Genomic DNA, 21,735 nt, shown 5'->3' on the forward strand with positions numbered 1-21,735 from the left:
CAGATAAGCTCCTCCCCCCTCCCCCTTAAATTGTATTTAAGAGCTCGTCTCTTGGAATTTTGCCTCACTTGATACAGTAAATCTAGCTGTGACAGTCCCACCTGATGAAGGAGACTTGTGTTGCCTCTAGGGGTCGGCACGGTTTGAACCGACTCAAACTGGTTTCAAATTGAGCAAACCAAACCAAACCAGCGACGACTGAACCAAACCAAACCAAAACCAAACCAAATTAAGCTAAACCAAACCTCTTGAGTTGGCTTGAACCGAAAAGATGCGCGGCAAATAATATTCGCATTCAATACAAATATCAAGTGTATTAATCGCTAATTTCTACGCAGGCTTTCTTCATTTTGAGATTCACTAGCAAGTACTGGACGACGATGTCGTCCACAGCCATCTCCTCAAGCTTGGCACGCCCAATGTCCTTGAACGCAGTGTGGTAGTTCAATGGCAGTGAAACCCCAACACTAGGCAACATCCGCGCCCACGAGCGCACACACATCTCGGCCTTGAACGTGCACTTGTGCAGGTTTGGTCGGTCGAGAAAGGAGCGCTTGGCGGCCGAGTTTGCTCTCTCGGAGGGCACGGACGACGCCGGGATAGGCAAATAGTCGAGGGCCACGCGTCGTAGGCGCGGGTACTTGCCGCCGTACAGCTTCCACCACTCGACGACGTCCATGCTCAGGTCCTGAGTCGGCTCAAGCAGGAAGCGGTCGACCTCGGAGGCGGCGCCGTCGTGAGCGTTGGGCGCGTAGACCATGTCAAAGAGGATGTTAATGCCGCCACGCGGCGCCGCCTTCGGCACCGCGTCCGTCGTCAACGCTGGGTAGCGCTGGTTGAGAATGTCCGTCATCATGTCCTTGATATTGCTGTACTCGGTGCTCGAGGCCGCGGGCTTGGGGTGGCGCAGGTCGAGAAAGCAGGCGACGCGGCTTGGTTCGGACGAGAGAAGGTCGCTGTACTTGACCATGTAGTCGGAGATGGTCACGGCGGCCGAGCTCACGACCACATGAGGACTCGGGCGGTGGGTCATGCAGTGGCTCAAGAGAGCCTCCTGCGCCGTGATGGCGTTCGAGATGGTGCAGTACTCCTCGGCGCCCATGGCATCGGAGATGGCCGCCGGCTTCTCCAAGAACTGGCAGAGCAGCGCCGCCTGCTCCCACTGCTCGTCCGACAAGCCGGCCTGGCTCCGCGACCAGCCGGGCTCAAGGCAGATGGCGTCGATCACTTGGCGCTGCCTTAGCGACGCCGTGAGCATCACGTACGTGCTACCCCAACGTGTGACCACGTCGAGGCAAGGCGGCTGCAGCGGGCACTTGAGGTAGTGCCGCGCGAGCGACGTGTAGGCCGCCCTCTTCGTCTTGCTCTTGCGGATAGCGCCGAGCGTCGCGCGGAGGCTGCGCAGCAGTGTCTCGAACGCGCCGAATGAGGCCTTGACGCCGAGGTTGACGCAGTGCGCGATGCACCGCAAGCAGCACGTCGAGCGCAGGTTGCTCCCCTCGAGGAGCGTGAGGGACTTGGTGGATGCGACGGCGTCAGAACCGCTGTCGGTGACGACGGCGAGCAGGCGCGGCCACACGCCAAAGTCGTCGAGCAGCTCGTGCAGGCGCTGCGCCATGCGCTTGCCCACGCCTTCGCCCGGGGCCACCCAAAAGAAGTCAATGATGCAGTTGCACATGGAGAACGACGCCGGGTCCATCCAGTGGAGGGTGACCGAGAAGAAGCCGGTCATGGCGTCGTTTGTCCAACCGTCGTAGGTCAAGGAGACGCAAGAGCCAAAAGTAGTAAAGTACTGTAGCACGAGTAGCTTGAGGACGACATACATCTCGAGCATGCGGCGCTTGACCGTGCGCTCAGACTTGGGCTCGTAACCCGGGGCAGCTCGTTGAAGAAGAGTCGTAAAGGGATCCGATGTTACGTGTTTATGGCCTAGACCACTCGTCGCGATGTACTCGGCGACAAAGCTGTCCATGGCCTTGCTCGCGTGCGCTGACATGGGCGTGGCCATCTTGGACTGCACGAGCAAACCCTTCCCCGTCGGCGGCGACGTGACGACCGTGGGCGACTCGGGGTCGACGATCCCATGGGTCTTGAGATGCTTGATACGGGTGCCCGAGGAGGTGGAGCCCACGTACTGGAGGGTGCAGATCTTGCAGGTCCGGCTCTGCACGTCGCCCGCGGCCTGGCTCGTCTCAAAGTACTCGTCGTGCCACAGCGCTCGGGACACACGGGCCTTCTTGGGCTTGGGCTGCGTCGCGGTCTGCAGCGCTGCGGCGCCGAGGGTGCGCATGAGGCTCTGCCGCATGTCGCCGCGCGTGGCGTCCGGGCTCTCACGTTCGCTCGCCATCGGCTCCTCGTCGCTACCGGCGTGTTTGGTCTCTTCCACGTCGTGGATGAGATACCTTGTGATGCTGGAGCCGCCGGGGATGGCGCCGTCTTGAGCCGCTCGAGCCATGGAGATGCAATTGCAAAGTGAATTCGCAGCAAAGGCAACTACAGCATGTCCTTTCGTGTCGCCTTTACAACCAACCAAACTAGTTTGAGCCGGTTCCACCCTGTCCGAGCCAAACCGAGTCGGTTTTCGTAGCCCCAAACCAAACCGAACCAGTTCAAACAGAGCCAAACCAAACCGATTTGGTTCGGTTCAAACCGCGGTTTGGTGGTTTGAGCCAAACCGTGCCGACCCCTAGTTGCCTCCGAAACGTCGTGATTTATTATTTTATTTATATTATTATTTATATTATTTTTATTTAATTTTTTTACCTACGTGATTTTACCGAAAAAACCTAAGTGTATGAATCCTTGCAGTCACGAAAGCTTCAAATCTAGAATTCATATTCATGAGTTTTGAAGCGGATAACTTAATATTCATGAGTTTTGAAGCGGCCTACTAAATATTCATGAGTTTTGAAGCGGCCTACTAAATATTCATGAGTCTTGAAGCGGCGCACTTAATATTCATGAGGGAGGGAGTCGCTCTGAGGATTTCGCCCGCTCGGTGATGCCAGCGAGCAAGTTCTGAAAGTTGACTGGGGAGTGAAGGACGGTGAAGTGTTATTAAAGAGCAGCAGCAGCAGCAGCTACTCCAAGGTAGGCTTCGTGGTAAATCTCCCGCAAGAGTTCGCGCTTTAACAAATACAAAGCCAAGGTTTCGACAGCCGAGATTTAAACTTTTTTTTTCTCCTAAAATCACGAACGTCTCCGTAACGTTACGTAGTAAACTTACGGATTAATGTGTTGTTTTACATATATATGTATACGTACAAAATAAACCCGTTTAATTCGGTTTTTGTATAAAAAAAAAAGTTTAATTGATCAGCGTCTTGGTTGTGGCCGCGGAGTTTGCGTGGTCGATGGACGCACTTGGCCGTCTATTGACCGGCGGCCTAGCCGCAGGCTTCCCGCGAGAAATATCAGGCGAGACCGGTGATGGCCCAACTGTCCCCGGGCGCATAGATAAGTCGTGGGAATTCCACATTACTATGGCAGAGGGAAGTCTGTTACACAGGACGACCACTGTTGGCTTACCGCAAAGTGGTGCTCGTTTTATTGACCATGGGGATGTTATCTTACAGAGTTTGTGGGTTGTTGGTAGAGAGATGCGTGTGTACGTATGTGTTGAACTTCTTTCGCACCGTACGTAGCCGACCGTGCTAATGGGAGGTGCATTAATGCTTTTTTATATTTCTGGTGTAAATTACACGTTAGCACGTCGGGGCCAGTACGTCCGTCTGACGGTCACTGTTTACTTTCCACAATTATCACGGAGGGAGTGATGATTGGCCATGTCGCAGTGATGTGATTGTCTGTCCACTTGCCCTAATAACAATCCCACAAGGATTGGTGATGTATGGGATACAGAACTAATATTTTAACAGATTCCCCGTGAACACGATAGGGGGTAAATCACAGCTAAAATAATTTATTCCGAAGCCTCTACGTCGCCCACTAATCTCAAACACGTATTTACGTTCATTCACAACCCCTTCTAAAGGTGCGTTAGACCTGTAATTTTTCTGTAACCGGATCACTGTATATCAGAATCAGAATCGTCGGAATATACTGAAGGAATCCGATGAGCTATGAAGCTCTTTTTCACAGACGTGTACCAGCCATTACTAATTCCACTGCCTTCCCACGTTGCGTCCGTCGTGCGGTTTGTTTGACCATACTTCTCCTCGCTGGTCAGTGCTGGTCCCTGATGAGGGAAACGATTTAGATATCACCGGTCACTAATATTAACTGTAGCCGGGGGGATAAAAATACAGCGTTTAGTTTAAATACCTAGCAAAATAAATTACAAGAAAAACTACATCGACATTAAATACAAGCAAAATAGTACAACATGTTAATTTCAATCATTTTTCAAAGGCTAAATTGAGCAGTTGCGTTGTTGACTACACTCGTTTTTGTTCACGTATGTTAAAATAAATGTAACATCGATTTAAGCATGGCGCTAGCGTTAATTTAACCACCATGCGAACCAATATCGCAGTCCACGGAATGTTTGAGATCCCCCCCCCATAGGTTCTCGTTTAATAATTCGGCACAAGCTAAGGTAGGGTGAGAAAGAAATCAACTTGGGGAATTGTTCACGCACATCAGACACGGGAGCCTGAACCACCAGTTGTGCATAGGGAGCCTTTTCGTGGCACATTCATTCCTGGGCGGGGAGGGAGGGTGGGTGGGAGCTGCGTTTATAGCCGGGGTGGAGTGAGATGCCAGGGGGCCTGAGTTTGGGGGCTTGTGGTTTTTGGTGGCTTGGCCTGAGGAAGGAATAAAGGGGCCCACAGAAGGGTCCAGACAAGGGGGGCCTAAGTGACCCCAGCTTTAGGTGAAGGGGTCTCACTCTGAATTGGATAAAGAGGGTCTGTATGTTGAACTTATTTCGCAGCGTACGTAGCCAACCGCGCTTAGCGGAGGTGTGGTTCAGAAGGGAACCCTGGCTCACACACACTGATGTTGAAATAAAGTGGTTTGTTTGTGTTTGCAGTAACTTGATTCATTTTATAATTTTTGTTTGAGTGGGGTGGCACAGTGGGTAGGGTGATGCCCTGAATCTACCGAACTGAGTTAGATTCCAGGCCGTGGCTAACATTAGTGGTGCGTGATCGATAAATGGGTCTTGGTACCCCTCCCTCAACCCTTTTAACAACGTGCATTGATGTGCGTGATGACGCATTGTGAAACAACCCCGTGATCGACATGGCATGGAGATGTAGTGACAAAATAACCTTCACAAGTAAAAGATAACGTGGTCTCTTTGTTTTCAAGTGAGAAAATAGGGTGACACATCTCAATTTCAGTATCTGAGCTGGTGTTGCAAATTTCACATTTCAGTGGTGGTCAGTTCTTAACATCTCCATCATTTGTTATAAAAATAAATAGCTCGTCATGCTGTACATCTCAAGGCACCAAAGCAAAAAGGGTATTTGAGACAATTACTCAGCAAAAAAGTGGATGTAGACGAAGTGGAAAGGCAACAGGAGCAGACATTGTGTTATTCCTATAATGTTTGAATAGCCCCTCATAGGGTTTTACATTTCAAGTTGGGTTCATCAGTGCACTGTTCTTTTGTTGGGTCACGTTCGTACCACGTGGCATCTAACCAGGTTGTGAGAAATTCCCTAATCAAGCAAGCTGCGCTTCACACATATCAGATGTCCTGTGCCCACCACACTTGCTACGTGACTTATTAAGAGTATTATCCACCCCCGGTCCACCCTGAGAGTTTTATGTCACGCCACCTTCTGCGATTGCTACCTGAGTAGCATTATTTTTCCGTTGTGAGTCATCACAGCCAGTACTGCTTATTCTGCCACAGCACCAAATTGCTTTCTTCTGTCACGTCACACATCTGCTGTTCACCTCTCACCCAACCCTTGAAGTCTGATCATAGAGCATCTCACCATCTGGCTTTAGGTCTTCACGACGGTCACTGACCTCTGGTTTCCACTCCAATGTCTGCCTTGGGAACATGCCATCCTCGATCCTGCGCAAACATCCCACCCATCACAACCTCTTCCTGATTATGTCTACAACGGTGTCCTGACAAGTTTTCCTCTAACTTTCAACTTACTTTCCCTCTACTGGCGTGACATTCCTCACATTCTGTACACAAGCCAAAAGCTCCTGTCTGTGTGTGTGCGCCACAGTCCTGTCAGAAAATTCGGGAAAAAAATCCTTAATAAGATCACAAGCACCCATGCTTCAGTTATTCCGTGTAAGAATGTAACACAATTTTGCGTATAGAGGGCTGACATTTCTCTCGGCATTTAAATGTTAACCTTCATCAGTTGGTTGCATAGACGTAGAACGCACGCACATTTTTAAAACTACATTTGCCAATTCATGAAATCATCCGCATTTCTGGTTATTGTGCAGTTTCTGCTCACGTGAAAAGGTCCATTAAATGCCCTCATTTGGCATCCTTTCAACAGTACTGGCAGCAACAGCAGGCACATTGTGTGGTGCAGTGAAAGGCATTGGTAAATAAACAATAGTTATGTGTGGAAATAGTGCAGCTGCTTTGATTAAAAATGTCACGAACAGAGTAGCTAGCTTTTCACACGTTTCCATTTGTAGCATTTATAGTCATAGAGACAGTATACCACAGAGTGGTATACTGTCTCTATGACTATAAATGACTTATGTTGAAGTTGTGTCATGTAATAATAACAAAATCCATTTTGGGCTCTCAAAGTCACAGCTAGTAGTAGACAATTGTTTATGAAAGAACTAGCTTTACGACCTGGCTTCGCCCGAGACTTGGATTCTTTCTTGATTTGAAGCTTTCGTGACTGCAGGAATGTGTATACTCTTTGTTGGTTCTTTCGGTAAAGACACGTACGCGGAGGGTGTGGGGGGTGCGTGACGTCAGCAGGCACACTGCGTAACGCTGCCGCATGCGGGTGACATCACAGATGTGACGTCAACGCTCACTTGGCGTGCAAAATATATGCATTATTGCGTTCCCCCCCCCCCCCCCCCAAATACAAAAGTCTATTTTTATACGTTTTGCATTGTGTACTGTCTGGAAGCTACCCGCATGCCAAATTTCAAGTTTATTGCATGTCGGGAAGTATGCTAAACATTTCGAACAGACACACCTTTTCACAAATTTCCCTTTTATATATGTAGATAGCCCTGGAAGTTAAATCAGTTTATTTCGGGTAATGCCTAAAGTTCTTCTTTCGTACGGCTGATGTTGTAGATGCAGAGGAACAACTATCATTTCACATTCAGGTGGTCAAGCCAGATAACTGCGTCAGGAGTAGCAGCGTGTATCGCTGTGATAACTCCTTCGTATTTGTGGATCGGGTATTGCGTCATTCTATGTCGTGTATGAGGTGGAAGATGACAGCCTTCACGCGGACCACTCTGTTAAGAGAGAAATTACGACGAATCATTTCAAATCGGCGACCGAACATCGAATATGGATCATTGATCTCCCGGTCTCCAGAGCAACAACAAGGCCCAAGATGATGCCATGGAACTACTATCAACACTCGGGGCACACCTTTAAAATGCCCTGTACAGAGTGTTAGACACACCTCAATAAAACCAAACACTTTTGTTAATGTTCATAACTTGAATAAACCCAAATTTATTGAAAACACCTATTTGATAATTGTGGAATTTTTTTATGCAATAATTGTTAACTGGGCTGAGACAATCGACAAGCTACGTTAATCTGCAGGCTGTTCTCTGGCATGCAGAGTTGCGCTGCTTTGAGAGAGATCCGAACCGTTATTTCATGTGATGAAATTATGCCAAAAGCGCAATTTAAATACATTTAGAGGAAAAGCTGTTTAATCGTAAGAAAAATATCAGATTCATCACAGGTGGCTGAACTGGGAGTCCAGCCCAGGTCCGAGGGGCGTTCTGGCTCAGTGCTCTGACAGTATTAGCACCCTGAGCCACCTGGCCACCTCCCCATCATCATCATCTGCGTGGCGCTTAGCTGGTTACTGCAGAACCAATCACACAGGCTCAAGCGAGCGCCCACTGATGATTTGGGCTCTGTTGTAAAGCGCAGTGTCTCGGCTGAAGCGAGCAAAGCGTGGAGGCTTCTGCAACGTCGTCATTGACAGCCGAGGTATTGTACATATCTGTTCTGTGTATTTACTGAAAAGTCTGTCTGGAGAAAAGGTCCGCTGCATTTTGAGTTGGCATGATCAGTCTGTATTTAAATAGATTACGTGGTTTTTCACGGGAATGATGGTGAGAAAAAATGAATTGGCGTTAAAAGTGAACGGAGCAAAGGCGGAAAAGCTTGAGTCATCGTCAGATTTGGTCCTGTAAATTCCGAACAACTTTAACAAATGCTATTTAATAGTAGACTCAACAGTCTTGTAGTCTTACGTGATATATTTCAAGTGTTCTTACACTATCGCTGTGTTTTGTAACAAAATGTGACATTTGCATTGGAATGCTTATTGAGAGGAGTGGCGGTATAACAACTGAGTTGTTGTGACTACGGAACTGGGCTCTCTGCCTCGCGTGCGACAAACGTTTGATCTATAAACAAAACCCATGTGTTATTAAATCCAGCGGCTCGCCATTTTTAATGACTTGCATACACATGTCCAGATGGCTCAGTGGTCAGAGTGCTGGAATCACAATTCGAATGTTTTCAAAGTTGAAATCCCAGTTGTGAGACCACTCAGCCCATCTTCCTCTATAGAGTCAATCAAATATCTACAGCAGTGAGAAGTCAACATTGGTCATCTAACGGAGAGACTGCCCCCCACCATTGAACAGTGGAAATTCCACCACGAGTTTTAAGGCGACCAAATGGAGATGAGTTCCATGCCATTGCCCGATTGACCAGGCAGGTAGACACTTTGACTTGATATTTAATCTTCTTGGTTCTTTCGGTAAAGTCACATAGAAGGGAAATAATAAAATAAAATAAAATAATAAAAATAAAACATAAAATAATTCTCACGACGTCGGGAAGACAGCGTCTTCCCGACAGACCTGCTCTTCACCTGAGGACGGCTGCTTGCATTGTGGCCGAAACGTCGTGAGAATTATTTTATTATGTTTTATTTTTATTATTTTATTATTTCCCTTCTTCGTGACTTTACCAAAAGAACCGAGAAGATGAATCCCTGCAGTCACGAAAGCTTTAAATCGAAATTGATATTGAATCATTGTAAATGGGGGTGGGGGGGGGGGTCGGTCTTGTTGGATTAGTGTGTGGCTCCACCATCCTATAATACAGCTGGGGCTTGTAACCATGGTATGTGAGACGCCCGTACAGGATAGCTTGCCAAAAGCCAGGCATAGTCATTGAATGTTAAGTATGCAGTCAACCCAAACCAACGCTGCCTGCAGGAACACACCCATTTGGCTTGGTGAAATTACTATTATGCATGCATAGGCTTGCATGCATGCATGGAGGTGCAGCTTAAACCCAAGCATTTTGTGTTTTTGCTATTTTATTTTTAATCAGCGTGTCCTGTCTTGTCTGACGCATGGTTCAGATACGTGGTCAATAACAAAAAAAATATATATCTTTCGCACAAAAACTAAAAAGTCCGCAAAACCTGAAAAGATGTACGCTCGGAGTTACGTTGAGAGACAAAGAGATGAGCACGTGGAATAGAGAACGTGTGCAGTTTGATGACAACATTAGAACTATTAAGGAAAATGAGTGGGATTGGGCAGGACAAGTCTCTAGAAAGGGATGGTGGCTGATGATAAAGAATAAAGCTAGGGAAGCCTGTATATAATAGGTGACCTTTCAGGCAGTGGTGTGTAGACCTTCCCTCAATAGTGCACTCATTTAGATCAAAAAGCCGGGCCTTATTTTTGATGTCCATATTTTTTAAAATCTATTCCAGGAGGGTTCCCTGTTTCACGCTGCAAAGAGCAGTGGCCACGTATGCTGTAACATCTGGACAAACTCCTCATCTTAAACGTCATTTGTTTCCAGAGTAATTTAAAACAAATATCCTCAAGACATCTATAAATGTAAATAATTGCAGTGGTCACCTGTCCACCATTCTTCCACCACGTGTATGATAGCACGGTTGTCTACGTACGGTGCGAAATAAGTTCGACACGCATACAAACGATCCAGCCTGTCGTGCATTGTTTTTATTTTCGTCACCAAGATCTATTTTTGTGGTTTGTCAACTTCCTTTTTTCTGCTTTCATTCCTCCGTTTCTTGTTACAACTCCTTAATTTGTCTTTGCGTCTGTTCTCTGTTCTCTACTCTGCGAATTCTATTGTATGGCAAAACATTTTAGTCTCACATTTCCATCCCTTATCTTTCTTTTTAAACATGCTATTGTGTTTCTGGTAGCTGGTTCTTGTTGCTTTTTGTCCTTTGCTGGCCCTCCGCCCTTTTTCAGTATTCTGTCCACTACAATGTTTGTTGTTTTGTCAATTTAAAGGGGTGATTTTCAGCAGTGTATTGAAAAAAAGGTACAGTACGTATATGTACATCCAGTGGCCATCCATTCATATAAATCTCGTTCAAGGCAAGGGTAAATGTCTACCTCTTATTCCTGCAGCTAATTGTTTCCCAATCCGACTGGCAAGACCTTTATAGTTTTCACGGTTTTTTGTTGCTGTTATTCTCATACCTACCCCTTGCAAATCTGTGGATAATCACCCTTAATCCTCATTGCAGGTGCTTGTTGCGTGTAAATCCTTATTCCCCATCCTCTTCCGCGCCATACCCCTCCCCAACGATGCATCTGCAAATGATCTTTCCTCCTGTACGTTTTCTCGACATTGCATTTGAACATGGGTAGAATGGAAAGTCACGGTTGCATTGTGTTGGAAACCGAGCTCCCTTATTAAAATCATGCGGTTGTTGTCATCTGCAACGTCAGTTGAGGTGGTTGCGTGTCCCGTGGGGCCTAATACACATTCGATTAAACTTGATTCTCACACTGGCTGTTTAACAAAATGAAATATATCAACACACAGTATTTGTATTGATTTGCTCATGCGGCACTCGATATTTGTATGATTTCATTGGCATGTGACAGGCGCGCCCTGCGGGGCATTTAAAAGTTCTGGCTCGAGCGTGAGTAAATAATACGCCTTTTGAAGGAAGTTAAGAAGTAGGTTCTGTGGTGTCACCTTCGGGGGCCATTCTTCTCTGACACAACGTTGTCCGCTGCTTGCCGCAAAAAGTTTCAAACGGATATTTTCTTCATATTCTAACCTGACACTCCTAGCACAATTGAAATGTAACCAGGAGAAATAATAGAACAATAATCTATATTCGTGGTTCTTTCGGTAAAGTCACGTAGAAGGGAAATAATAAAAATAAAACAATAAAATTCTCACCACGTTTCGATTGCAACACAAGAATATGATGAATCCCTGCAGTCACGAAAGCTTTAAATCGAAACAATAATCTAGCATAATGGAATGCATTGGTGTACTGTACATAGGAAATGTAAACCTATCCAGCTGGCCAGCCAGTCTATGAAACCGCGAGGAAGATGGGATTTGTGTACTAAAGGGCACCACGTGTTATTTTTTTCCATCTGTGGTAAAGAGTTCTGTGGTGGTGGTTGGAAGGGAGGGTGATAAAGAAGGCAGACTAGATGAGAATGGGCACCCCCACCCCCTCGGACATGTGTGATCATCGAGTTCAGGGCATTGTGCCCAGCCTCAGCTATGATTAAAGCAGTGGGTTTTTTCAACATTTTTAATCACCAATTCGAATGGCAGCATTGTAAAATGTAGTAATGATATCCGCCACTATTAAAAATGCAAACTCTTTCAGACCAAAGTCCAAAATTCACGTTATTAAGTACAGTACGCTGATCACATGACCTTTTATAATGAAGAGTAAAAAAATGTGGGACACTTACAATGAATGTTTCTAAAACATATTTCTCTTGTTGAAACATCTATTAATACTGGAAATGAACGTGGGAAGGTCCACCAGTAGTATCGTCAAATACTGCATTAATCTCTCTTCCATAGTTTCATGGGTATTTTACCATTATTTTTGTATTTATCGTTTTTTTATAATTTGCTATCATTTGGCACGTGTTCATTTTTGGTAAAAAAAAAATCCCATATCTTAGGTAATGGGTTATAAATGACGCTTTGATAGATTCGGCTCTGAATTCTTTTTTGGCTTGTTGACTGCAGCGTTATCGTCATGAACGTTACAACCAGCTGAGATGCCGTTAACGCAAACGATACACGCAACACACGCTGTCGTTTAAATATTCATCATTCCTGCCTATCAATCCACATGCGCCCCCTCCCAATCTTACCCCTCCCCTAAAAACCCCTCAACAATCCCCATCTCACCTCTCCCTGCACCCCCACCTGAATAATAAAATTATATGTAGACAGTTCAGATTGTCAATTGAGCTGCATTCATTAATGTCCACCCACCCCACTTGGTGATGCCTACTTAAGGCCAGGACGAATGTAGAACATTTTAGGCTCCTGGATGACTGTGCTGTAATCTCTTTTGTTCGATGCAAATGTCTCGCACGTTGGGCGACTGATGATATTCCCCCCTCCCCCCCAGCTCTGTACGTGCATCTAGAAGTGAGATCGGTACAAAAATGTCATTGGTGACATCTGAACAATTACCTCTACAACAACCAGCAGAGACGAACATTCTTGACTTGACGTCACCCAGAAAAACTGGCCATTGGGACAATTTTCCATACGTCTATTGGTGTGGTATTTTCAAACCCCCATTTGTACTTTCCATCCATATGTTTTCTGTTGCTTCTTTTTTATGCAACTGCATGTGAGTTTTTTCAGGTTGCATCTGCCCTGGTGGAGTTATATTTTCAATGACAAATAACCAAGTTCCTCTATGATGAGACCCTTTTGCCTGAAGAAGGAACTTCTTCTTTAGGAAGCAACTGCTTCTTCAAGAATAATGAACTTATTCATCAAGAAAAAGGGCTCGTAAAGGAACTTTGTGCGAGTTAAACTGTTTTGTGGGTTTTTTTTCTTTATTATTCTACAGTTGTGCCCTCAAGTTAAGTCATTAGACGAAGACATTTTTGTATGCACCTCTCACAGTGAGCAATAGAACGTCACCTAGTTTCAGAGAGCGGTAAATCACAGTGATGCATCCCTTTAGTCAGCCGATTGTCCACGTTGGGTAGCACGCACGTTTTATTCGCCCTGTTATGACCGTTTGTATAATTTAAAGCTTCAACTTTCAACAACAAATTAAATGACAAACAATACAATGCAATGTTTTTTTTGAGCACTCATTTAGGACTTGGATGAGACCAACAACAATAACTGTCAACTTAAGAATACTTTTTTTTTTATCATGGATGGCTGAAACCTAGATTTGAACCTGGGATCTCAGCGACGCTGGCTCAGTGCTGTGATGCTTTATTAGACCCCTCATCCCATCTGGCCTCCTTCCGTGCACTTGTCCGTGAATCTGTTAATTCCCCACAGTCAAAGTTCCACGTTGTTGTGTGACACATGGGGTTGTTGGTATGGTAACGCTGCCCTTCGGAAACAAATTATGAAAATGAAATGTAAAGTGTTTACAATTCACGGTGCTAGTTGCAGTGTGCAACATAATTGTGATTGGTGAATGTAGGCTTTGTCAGAGTATGGCTTCAATTTAAAATCTATATTTTTTTACAGATGTTTTGACACATGGAAGCAGAGGTGTCTACAACAGAAGCTGAAGAATGGCACTCAATAACAAATCTCACTTAATGAATAATTATGCCAACATTTAACAACTTGCCACTTTCACTACTACGTCGAAATTAGGCCACAGGCATTTATCAGTAAAAGATTTTAAATCAAATGAAAGATGGCGCCAATTTACTGGGTCTGGTGTCACTTGGTTCTTCTCGCGCTGCTCTTCACGGCAGCAGAAGGCAACATCCACCGGGCGAACGCGAGACGCCTCTCCCGCAGAGAGCCCTCGGCCGCCAGCTCCCCCCACTCCCTGCCTCCTCCCGACAGCTCTGACGCGTCACTCCCCTCCGCTAGCCAAGTTCGCCAGCCCTCCTCAAGCCTCTCGCCCGGCTCGGTTAAGGCGCCCGTCCGTACGTCGTCCGACGGAATTTCCGGAGGCCACAAAGACTCTGGCTACTCCTCTCCGAGCCACGATGCCGCCCACCAAGCTTGCGAACGTGACGAGTCCAGTCAGGCGTATCACAAGCGGGGTTTCTCGGGCGCTGCTCCCGGACACCAGGGGGGCCGCGACGAGACGAGATCTAGGTCGGACGTGGCTCCCGTCGGCGGCGATGGCGATGACGATGACAAGCCACCGTCGTCCCCCGCTTGGTGGCTGGGTCTGGACTGGGATGGGCGGCTCGGAGCGTGGGTGCTCGGGCTGGGCGGGGCCTGCCTCGTGGGCCTCAGCGGAGTGCTGCCGATCCTGATCATCCCCGAGAACACCGGCGCCCACCTGCAATCTCCCGGTCAGCCACGGAGTCGTCGAGAAGAATTTTAATGAGAAAAATACATTGACACGTTATATATTACATTTTTTATTTACAATGCGTAATTGCATTTGTCACGATTTAATTGTACAGCCATTTGGGTCAATCTGCTGTTGCGAGTAGTCAGTGCGGGTTGGTGAAAGCAAAGGAAGCCTATAACTGTTTTAAATGTCACTCTCCGCTCACATTAGCAATGCTCTGGAATCAAACTCCGTTTCCAGACTCATAGCGTGGTGCACAAAGCACTGTGCCACTTCCTGTCACTGATTGATATATCGTTAGATAATAGGGTAGTAAGTATCTGCCCGGGTGATGCGGTGGTGAAAACAGCCCACTGTCGAAAGGTTGCTCGTTCAAATCCTGGTTTGAGTTCAACGTGGCCCATTATTTTTCCAAGTCAATAAAATGAGCATCAACTTATAGGCAGTAAACTCTGGTTCTCCTGTAGGTAGAGTGGCCTCTGCTATGGGAATGTGGAATTTCCGCCACCTATTCATGGGTACCAGTGGAGATGTCCTTCAGAACATTTGCTCGTTTGACCGAAGAGACACTTCAACCCCATGTCTATGAACTACACAACTTGAACCACATTCTCACAACTTGTGAGAATGTGGTTCATTGCTAATATGAGTTTGGCAAAAGTTTTGCTGAAACACTTTGGCAGCATTCCCACCACCACAGTTCACACATTGGGCTAGTTGCCTCAGCCCAGATTCACACATCCACATTGCTGGGCCAAGCCAGATACAACTGGGCCTTGTAGTGGGTCCAGTGGCTTGCTTTACTAAGAGAGCCACATGATTTTTAGCAGAGAAACGGACGTGTGTGGTCTTTGGCGTCTTTCCCTTAGGTAAAATTACGGGATGTGTTTTTGTTAAAGTAATAAGCATAAAAATTCAAAATATGGAAAAACCATATAGAAAATGAAATATGAGCTATTTTATTCAGTGACAGAGAGAAGAAATGGGTGGGGGGATGGAGGGGGAAGGGTTGAGCCCACAGAGGCGTGCTTCTCTTGAAGCATTCGTACAATCAACGAGCTTTGCCGGACTGTTCCTGGAATTGACTGGCACACCTCGGGAATGGTTTTGTACTGGTCATGGAAACATGGCATCATTTGTTTCTCTCTGGAACACTTGGACCATCGATTGAAGTTTGAATAAATGGGATTTTGGTTATGTAAACACATTCCTGGGCTTTTAATCCAAGGTGTCTTGAGGCAAGTTTGAAGTTTCATTCGTGACAATAGTTGCAGCAAGCCTGTATGGGTGGGGCTTATGCGAAAAACTGAACTGTACCACCATTGGAACCTCATTTGCCAGTAGCAAAATATGATAATTGTTTTTTTACCCTTTTATCTGCCAACAAAACTGACACCTTTTTTACAAGGAGTCATGTTTGCATTGACCACAATACCTGCAGTCTGAACTGAACTGTAGCTGTGGTGCAAGACAAGACGATGACGCACATTGTTGATGGCTGTTACCATGAACCAAGCTTATCAGTGGTCTATAGACGACACAGCTGCACTCTCTAAATTATGAAGCTGCTGCCTGGATCGATGCAAATACACACGCTAAAGAAATAAAATGAGTGAAAATAAAATCATGAAAAGTTTCAGTAACGTGGTTTTTGGAAGCACTCTCTATCGGTAACTGGAGTATGATGACCTTTTATGACATCAATGTTATCACGCGCAATGCATTGTGGGAGACTGTACTCCAACTTCATTGTGCCATGCAGTGCATTGTGGGAGATGGCCATATTAAACAGATGGAGGGTGGCGAATGTCGGGGAACTTTCAACTCATAACGACTGCATTTGAGCCAGACTTTGGTTTGACCGAGATTCAGGAGGTTAATCATTGTTATTTCAACTACAATTTTAATTTTGTTCATTCATTGTTTTGGTAACGAATTAACGTCTCATAAATTAGTTCACTGGGTTGCATCTTTGTTGATGAAGCTTGACGTTGTGAACCTCGTGCGTGTGTGTTCTCTCTCTAGAGGGCGGGCGGCGGCTGAGGTTCCTTCTGAGCTTTGCGGTTGGCGGGCTTCTTGGGGACGTGTTTCTGCACCTGCTGCCTGAGACCTGGCAACATGGCTGCACCCAAGGCAAGTCCCAGACACCACTGCAGGCCTCTGCATGCTCCCGACATTGCGTTTGTGGTGTGCATGATTTTATGTATGTGTGTGTGGTAGTGTAGCAGTTAGTGCGCTGCGCTATGAACCCGGCGACCCGAGTTCGATTCCCGCTCACAGCCAACACCAGTGACATGTATCTGAACTGGTCTTGGGCCTCCACTAGGTCAACTCAGCCTCACATAAATACCTGGTGCGGTGTGTAAAAGCATCACTGGTGAGACAAAGGCGTGGTGTTGGCTACCCCACCCCCTCATGTGCCGTGCCGGCCTTCATAGGTGCTCACTAACAGCACTTGCTCCTACAGTCTGTTCAGGCTATATTGGGGGGTCTTTTACTTTGTTTAATGTGTGTGTGGATGTGTGCTTCGAAATGTTTGCGTGTTAAAAGTGGCCATAAACTCAAAATGACATTGCAATGGGGAGGAAGAGCAAATCTTTTTTGGGCTGAGCACACGAGCCACTCAAAAGTTAGCCCACTTTGCATAACCCTAACTAGTAGAAAAGCCACGAGTATTAGCCCTACTTCTTAACCCTAGACAACTCGCCAGCTATCCTCTTGTAATAGCTCTGACCCTAACCTCGTCAGGTCCCTCTGTAGCATTCAAGTCACTTTTGAGTCTCGGTGCTCATAATGCTCTATGATCCCAATGATTTGAGTTTGATTCCTGGCCAAAGATAACATCAATGGCAAGTGGTATCTGAACCTGTGCTGAACCTTGCCTGGTTGACTCAGCCCTGCTAAACAGCAGCCCTGTGAAGAAACAAAGGTGGCCAAGAATTGTGCCGGCCAGACCACTTCTTAAATGTGCCGTGTCCGTTTAAGTAGATGCTCACTAACAGTATTTGCGTAGACAATCTGTTCGGCTAAACAGAGGAATCTGTGTCTTTGTCTGCGTGGGGAACGGTCGCGCAGTGGTTAGCACGCTGTGCTACAAACCCGGCGACCTGAGTTCGATTCCCACTGACAGCCATCATCAGTGATGATTATCTGAACCGGTGCGGGGTCTCCCCTAGGCCAACTCGGCCTTAAATGAGTACCCGGTGCGATGTGTAAACATCAGCACTGGGGAGAGCTGGGCGTGGTGCACCGGCATTCTTAGGTGCTAGAAGGCTATAACGGGAGATCTTTATCTTTGTTTTGTGTGTGTGTTTGCTTTGTGTGCCCACATGTGCATTGTGTGCGTAGGTGCGGGGCTGTGGGTCACAGTGGGGCTGCTCACTTTCCTGGTGTTGGAGAAGGTTTTTCCTGACGTCAATGAAGATGAACCGCCCACCACGGTACAACAACAACACCCGCCATCCGCCACTGCGTGGCGGTGACGTCACCACAGTACACACACGGTTTATCCTCAAAATAACGTGGCCACGTGGTATCTCGACCCGCGTGCAGGACATCCCCGTGGTGTACTCGGCCTAACGTGCATGCGCAAACATCAGCACTGTGAAGATGCAAAGGGGGCGGGCATTGTGCGCTGGTGCTCTGGCCCAGACCACCCCCAAGGGAGTTTTGAGAGAATGACTCAACATTGTTTTTAAATGGGAGAATCGTAAAATCCTGAGAACGCGCAAAGCAACGCTGCCTGGGCCAGACTATTCCAGTTTAGTACTGTACAGTAAGAGTTACTAGTTCCCGTTCAGTAACCAAGTCCCTCATAGCACCGATTTCCCACTTTACCTCGAGATCAAGCAACCTCAAGATCAAGCAATACTTTGTTTAATTACTGTGCACCTTAATACCATATACTCTTTCAGCTTTAATATTGCACACTATTGTGTTATGAGTTGTTAACGGGCTAACATGCATGGGGGGGCGGGGGGGTGGGGGACGGTGGTGAGCTTTGTCAGCATGTCATTTTAGTTGATGAATTCATTTATTGTCACATGCCCAGTCAGCACGACTAGACCTTTGTATCATAACGCGCCTTCCGTAGGGGAACCAGAAATGCAGAAGGGATTTTTCGGCTAAATGAGCCGTCCTCGTTATGAATTCAGCATTCTGCTCAAATTCTCTTCATGTTCTGCAAACAAACAGCTGATGCAACTTTTCCTAACTGTCAATACTTTATTGAGCAATCTTAAGTGCTGTAATCAGCACCTTTGAACATAGTCATCAACAACAAACAAGTTGCTGTTATATCAACATATATATGCTACCTGTCTTGTTATCGAAGCTGCAAAGAGGGCATGTAGTTAATTAACCCAAGAATAACCCACAGTGTTATATTTTGGTTAAACCGTGTGCGTTAATTCTGTAGTGTGACGTCAGTACATTTGTTGTGCAGTACGACCACGCGGAGACGGGATTTACTATAAGGGCTGTTGCCGTTTATTAACACTGTTTCACACAATACTGTAACTCACACCAGAGGTAGGTGTTCTCTATTCTTGGTCCGTACCCTGGACGCCCAAACTCTGTATTGTCCTACCCTCGGCTATCCCTTGGGGCTCTCTCACTTGTCTGACCAGAACGGGGGTTCATCCAACACCGCCCGGCGACGAGGAGAGAGAACCCTCTCTCTCTCAGCCGATTCTTACTGATTACTCGGGGCCCGGCTCCCAGCTATCCCTTGGCTCTCCCACTCGTCTGCCCGGGACGGGGGTTCATCCAACACCGCCCGGCGACGAGGAGGGAGATCCCTCTTCCAGCCGATTCTTGCCCTGGCTCCCCACAACGACCCCGCCTTTGTCACGGGGTCCCCCTTAAGTACCCCTTTGGCGGCTCCTCCCCCTAGCTCGGGACCCACATTTGTTCCCGAAGGTACCCCCTTACAGCCCCCGTGACATGACGTCATCCTCGGCTGTCAACTCGCTCGCACCTCCCTCTGTTAGCTCCCTCATGGTTGCTCACACTACTCCTCTACATCACCCCCCCCATAAACAAAAATTCAGCCGTGCCGGCTGTTAACTATACTGAAACCAACCTGCATCGGGGTCGACAGCAAACAGCCAGAAACCCATCAGCAAGAACAATTGGAACAACAACATAACAACATCAACAATAACAATGTGAATGGAGGTGTGAAGGCAGGGCCGTCTGCGGGGGAACAACAAGGAAGTGTAAGGCAGAACGGCAAGTGCAAGAAGGCCTTCATCACTCAGTACAAGGTGCCGACCACACGTTGGCGATGGTTGGCGTTCGACGATAACGGGTCCAAAGGGAGGTGCTCAGCGGAAAAGAGCGCCTCTGGACGGCGTATGTGCTGCCGGTCCGCTCCCCCCGGGCAGCATCCGGTCCATGAGTGGGCTTCACCACCAACGGGGCATTAGGCGGCGCCTCGGGAGCTACTCGGAGGGGTTCTGTGGGTGGACAGACAGACGGCTTACACTGCATAGCATCCCGGCCAGGGCGGCCCGGCTCGTCGGACGCATCAGGCACCGGCCGCTCTGGAATTTGGGATGAATCTACAGGACAAGGCAATACATATCTTTTTAACCTAGACGGATGAAAAATCCAGTGCGCACGCACTGTGGCCGGCAGACCTCCACGACCTCAACTGGGCCCTGCTTTTTCCCCCTTCTTCCACGGTAGCCCGGAACCCTGATGCTTCTGTGAGCGCTCGTGAGCCGCTTGTCGGCTAGCCGAATTGTCCGCGTCCGCTTCCCGTGCTTCACGCAGCCTGTCGAGCGTGACCTTCATTGAAGCGGGCACCACGGATCCTTCTTTAGACGGGTCCAGGCCCATCTGCACGTGCATCGGAGGTTCGGGCTCCCTTCCGTACATAACATTAAAGGGTGAAAACCCCGTTGAGGAGTGAGGGGCCAACCTGTACGCGACAAGGGCACCCGGAATAAACAGGTCCCAGTCAGCCTGAGATGCGCTCACCCGGTGGCACAGCATGGATGTGAGGGTACAATTTAACCGCTCAACCATCCCGTCGGTTTGAGGGTGATAGGGCGAGGTCCGGATTTTGTTTGTGCCGAGGAGGTCACCGCCTGCCATACAAGTAGGACCTATACACCTGGATGAAAAACACGATGGCAAGCAGCTCCCTATGGGTCACACAGTAACGTTGTTCCGCGGGGGACAACACGCGACTGCCCTTTCAGCGCCATCAACCACCTGGGCAAGTACAGCCCCTATGCCCGTGTCGCTGGCATCGGTGTCAAGCACAGAGTGCAGGCAGAAGTCGGGATACCCCAGGGGGGGGCGCATCCGCCAGGGACACTCGAAGCGCGACGAACGCTGCCTCCTCCTCTTTACCCCAATGAAACGTTTGGCCTTTAGCGGACAACGTGTAGAGTGGTTTCGCGATAGTCGCAAAATCCCGCACAAAGCGACGGTAATATGAGGCAAAGCCAATGAAACTGCGAACCTCTGCGACAGATGTGAGGGTTGGCCACGCACGGACGAATGACCCAAATACTTCACCGATGGCTGCAGAAAATGGCACTTTTGGGCTTTGAATTCCAGACCAGCAGCACGCACTTTGACGAAGACCGACTCAAGACGTTGCAAGTGTTCGTCAAACATGCGGCTGAAAACGATGACATCGTCCAAATATATTAAACAAGATTCCCACTGTAGTCCCGCCAAGACCATCTCCAGGAGGGAGAGCCCTCTTTCAGCCGATTCTTGCCCTGGCTCCCCGCAACGACCCCTCACAGCCCTCCCGTGACATGACGTCATCCTCGGCTGTCAACTCGCTCGCCCCTCCCTATGTTCGCTCCCTCATGGTTGCTCACACTACATTTATTCCACATAATTGTAATACACAACAGCATCTGACCATTTACACTAAAAACACGCTATGAATCCACCGGCACACGTGCACCCTTCCGCACATGATACACTGGCAAGTTACATACACATTCAATACATTTACTGACCATACAGATGTGGTGATTACACACATAACAAACATGCACTCAGGCAACGTGCGTACATATATGCATGCATACACACGTACCTCAGTCAGGCATTATGCACGTGCAGTACAACAAAGACAAAAATACCCCGTATAGCCTTTTTGACAGATGCATGGGGAAACTGCTATTGGCAAGACTGGCACAGAACATGAGGTGTGTGTGTGTGGCAAACACCACGCCCGGCTGTCGGGCGCGGTATCTTCCCAGTCCTGATGTTTACACACCGCACCAGGCACTCATTTAAGGTACTAGTTTAAGGCTGAAGTGACCTAGGGGAGGAGCAGGAATGGTTC

The 21,735-nt window shown here is 47.6% G+C and overlaps 1 protein-coding gene across 1 annotated transcript in view; it reads left to right on the plus strand.

Annotated features, from left to right (window-relative positions):
- The first annotated feature begins 2,980 nt into the window (after positions 1-2,980).
- The window catches only part of SLC39A13 (solute carrier family 39 member 13), a 31,681-nt gene continuing 12,926 nt past the window's right edge, over positions 2,981-21,735 (plus strand). Inside the window, exons 1-4 of the mRNA XM_078864611.1 lie at positions 2,981-3,090; positions 13,622-14,412; positions 16,440-16,547; positions 17,763-17,854. Of these exons, the coding sequence (XP_078720737.1) occupies positions 13,797-14,412; positions 16,440-16,547; positions 17,763-17,854 (816 nt within the window). The 5' untranslated portion in view covers positions 2,981-3,090; positions 13,622-13,796. The remainder of the gene's footprint in view (positions 3,091-13,621; positions 14,413-16,439; positions 16,548-17,762; positions 17,855-21,735) is intronic.

Source organism: Lampetra fluviatilis, chromosome 18 (genome assembly GCF_964198595.1).
Source record: "Lampetra fluviatilis chromosome 18, kcLamFluv1.1, whole genome shotgun sequence".
Lineage (NCBI taxonomy): Eukaryota > Metazoa > Chordata > Hyperoartia > Petromyzontiformes > Petromyzontidae > Lampetra > Lampetra fluviatilis.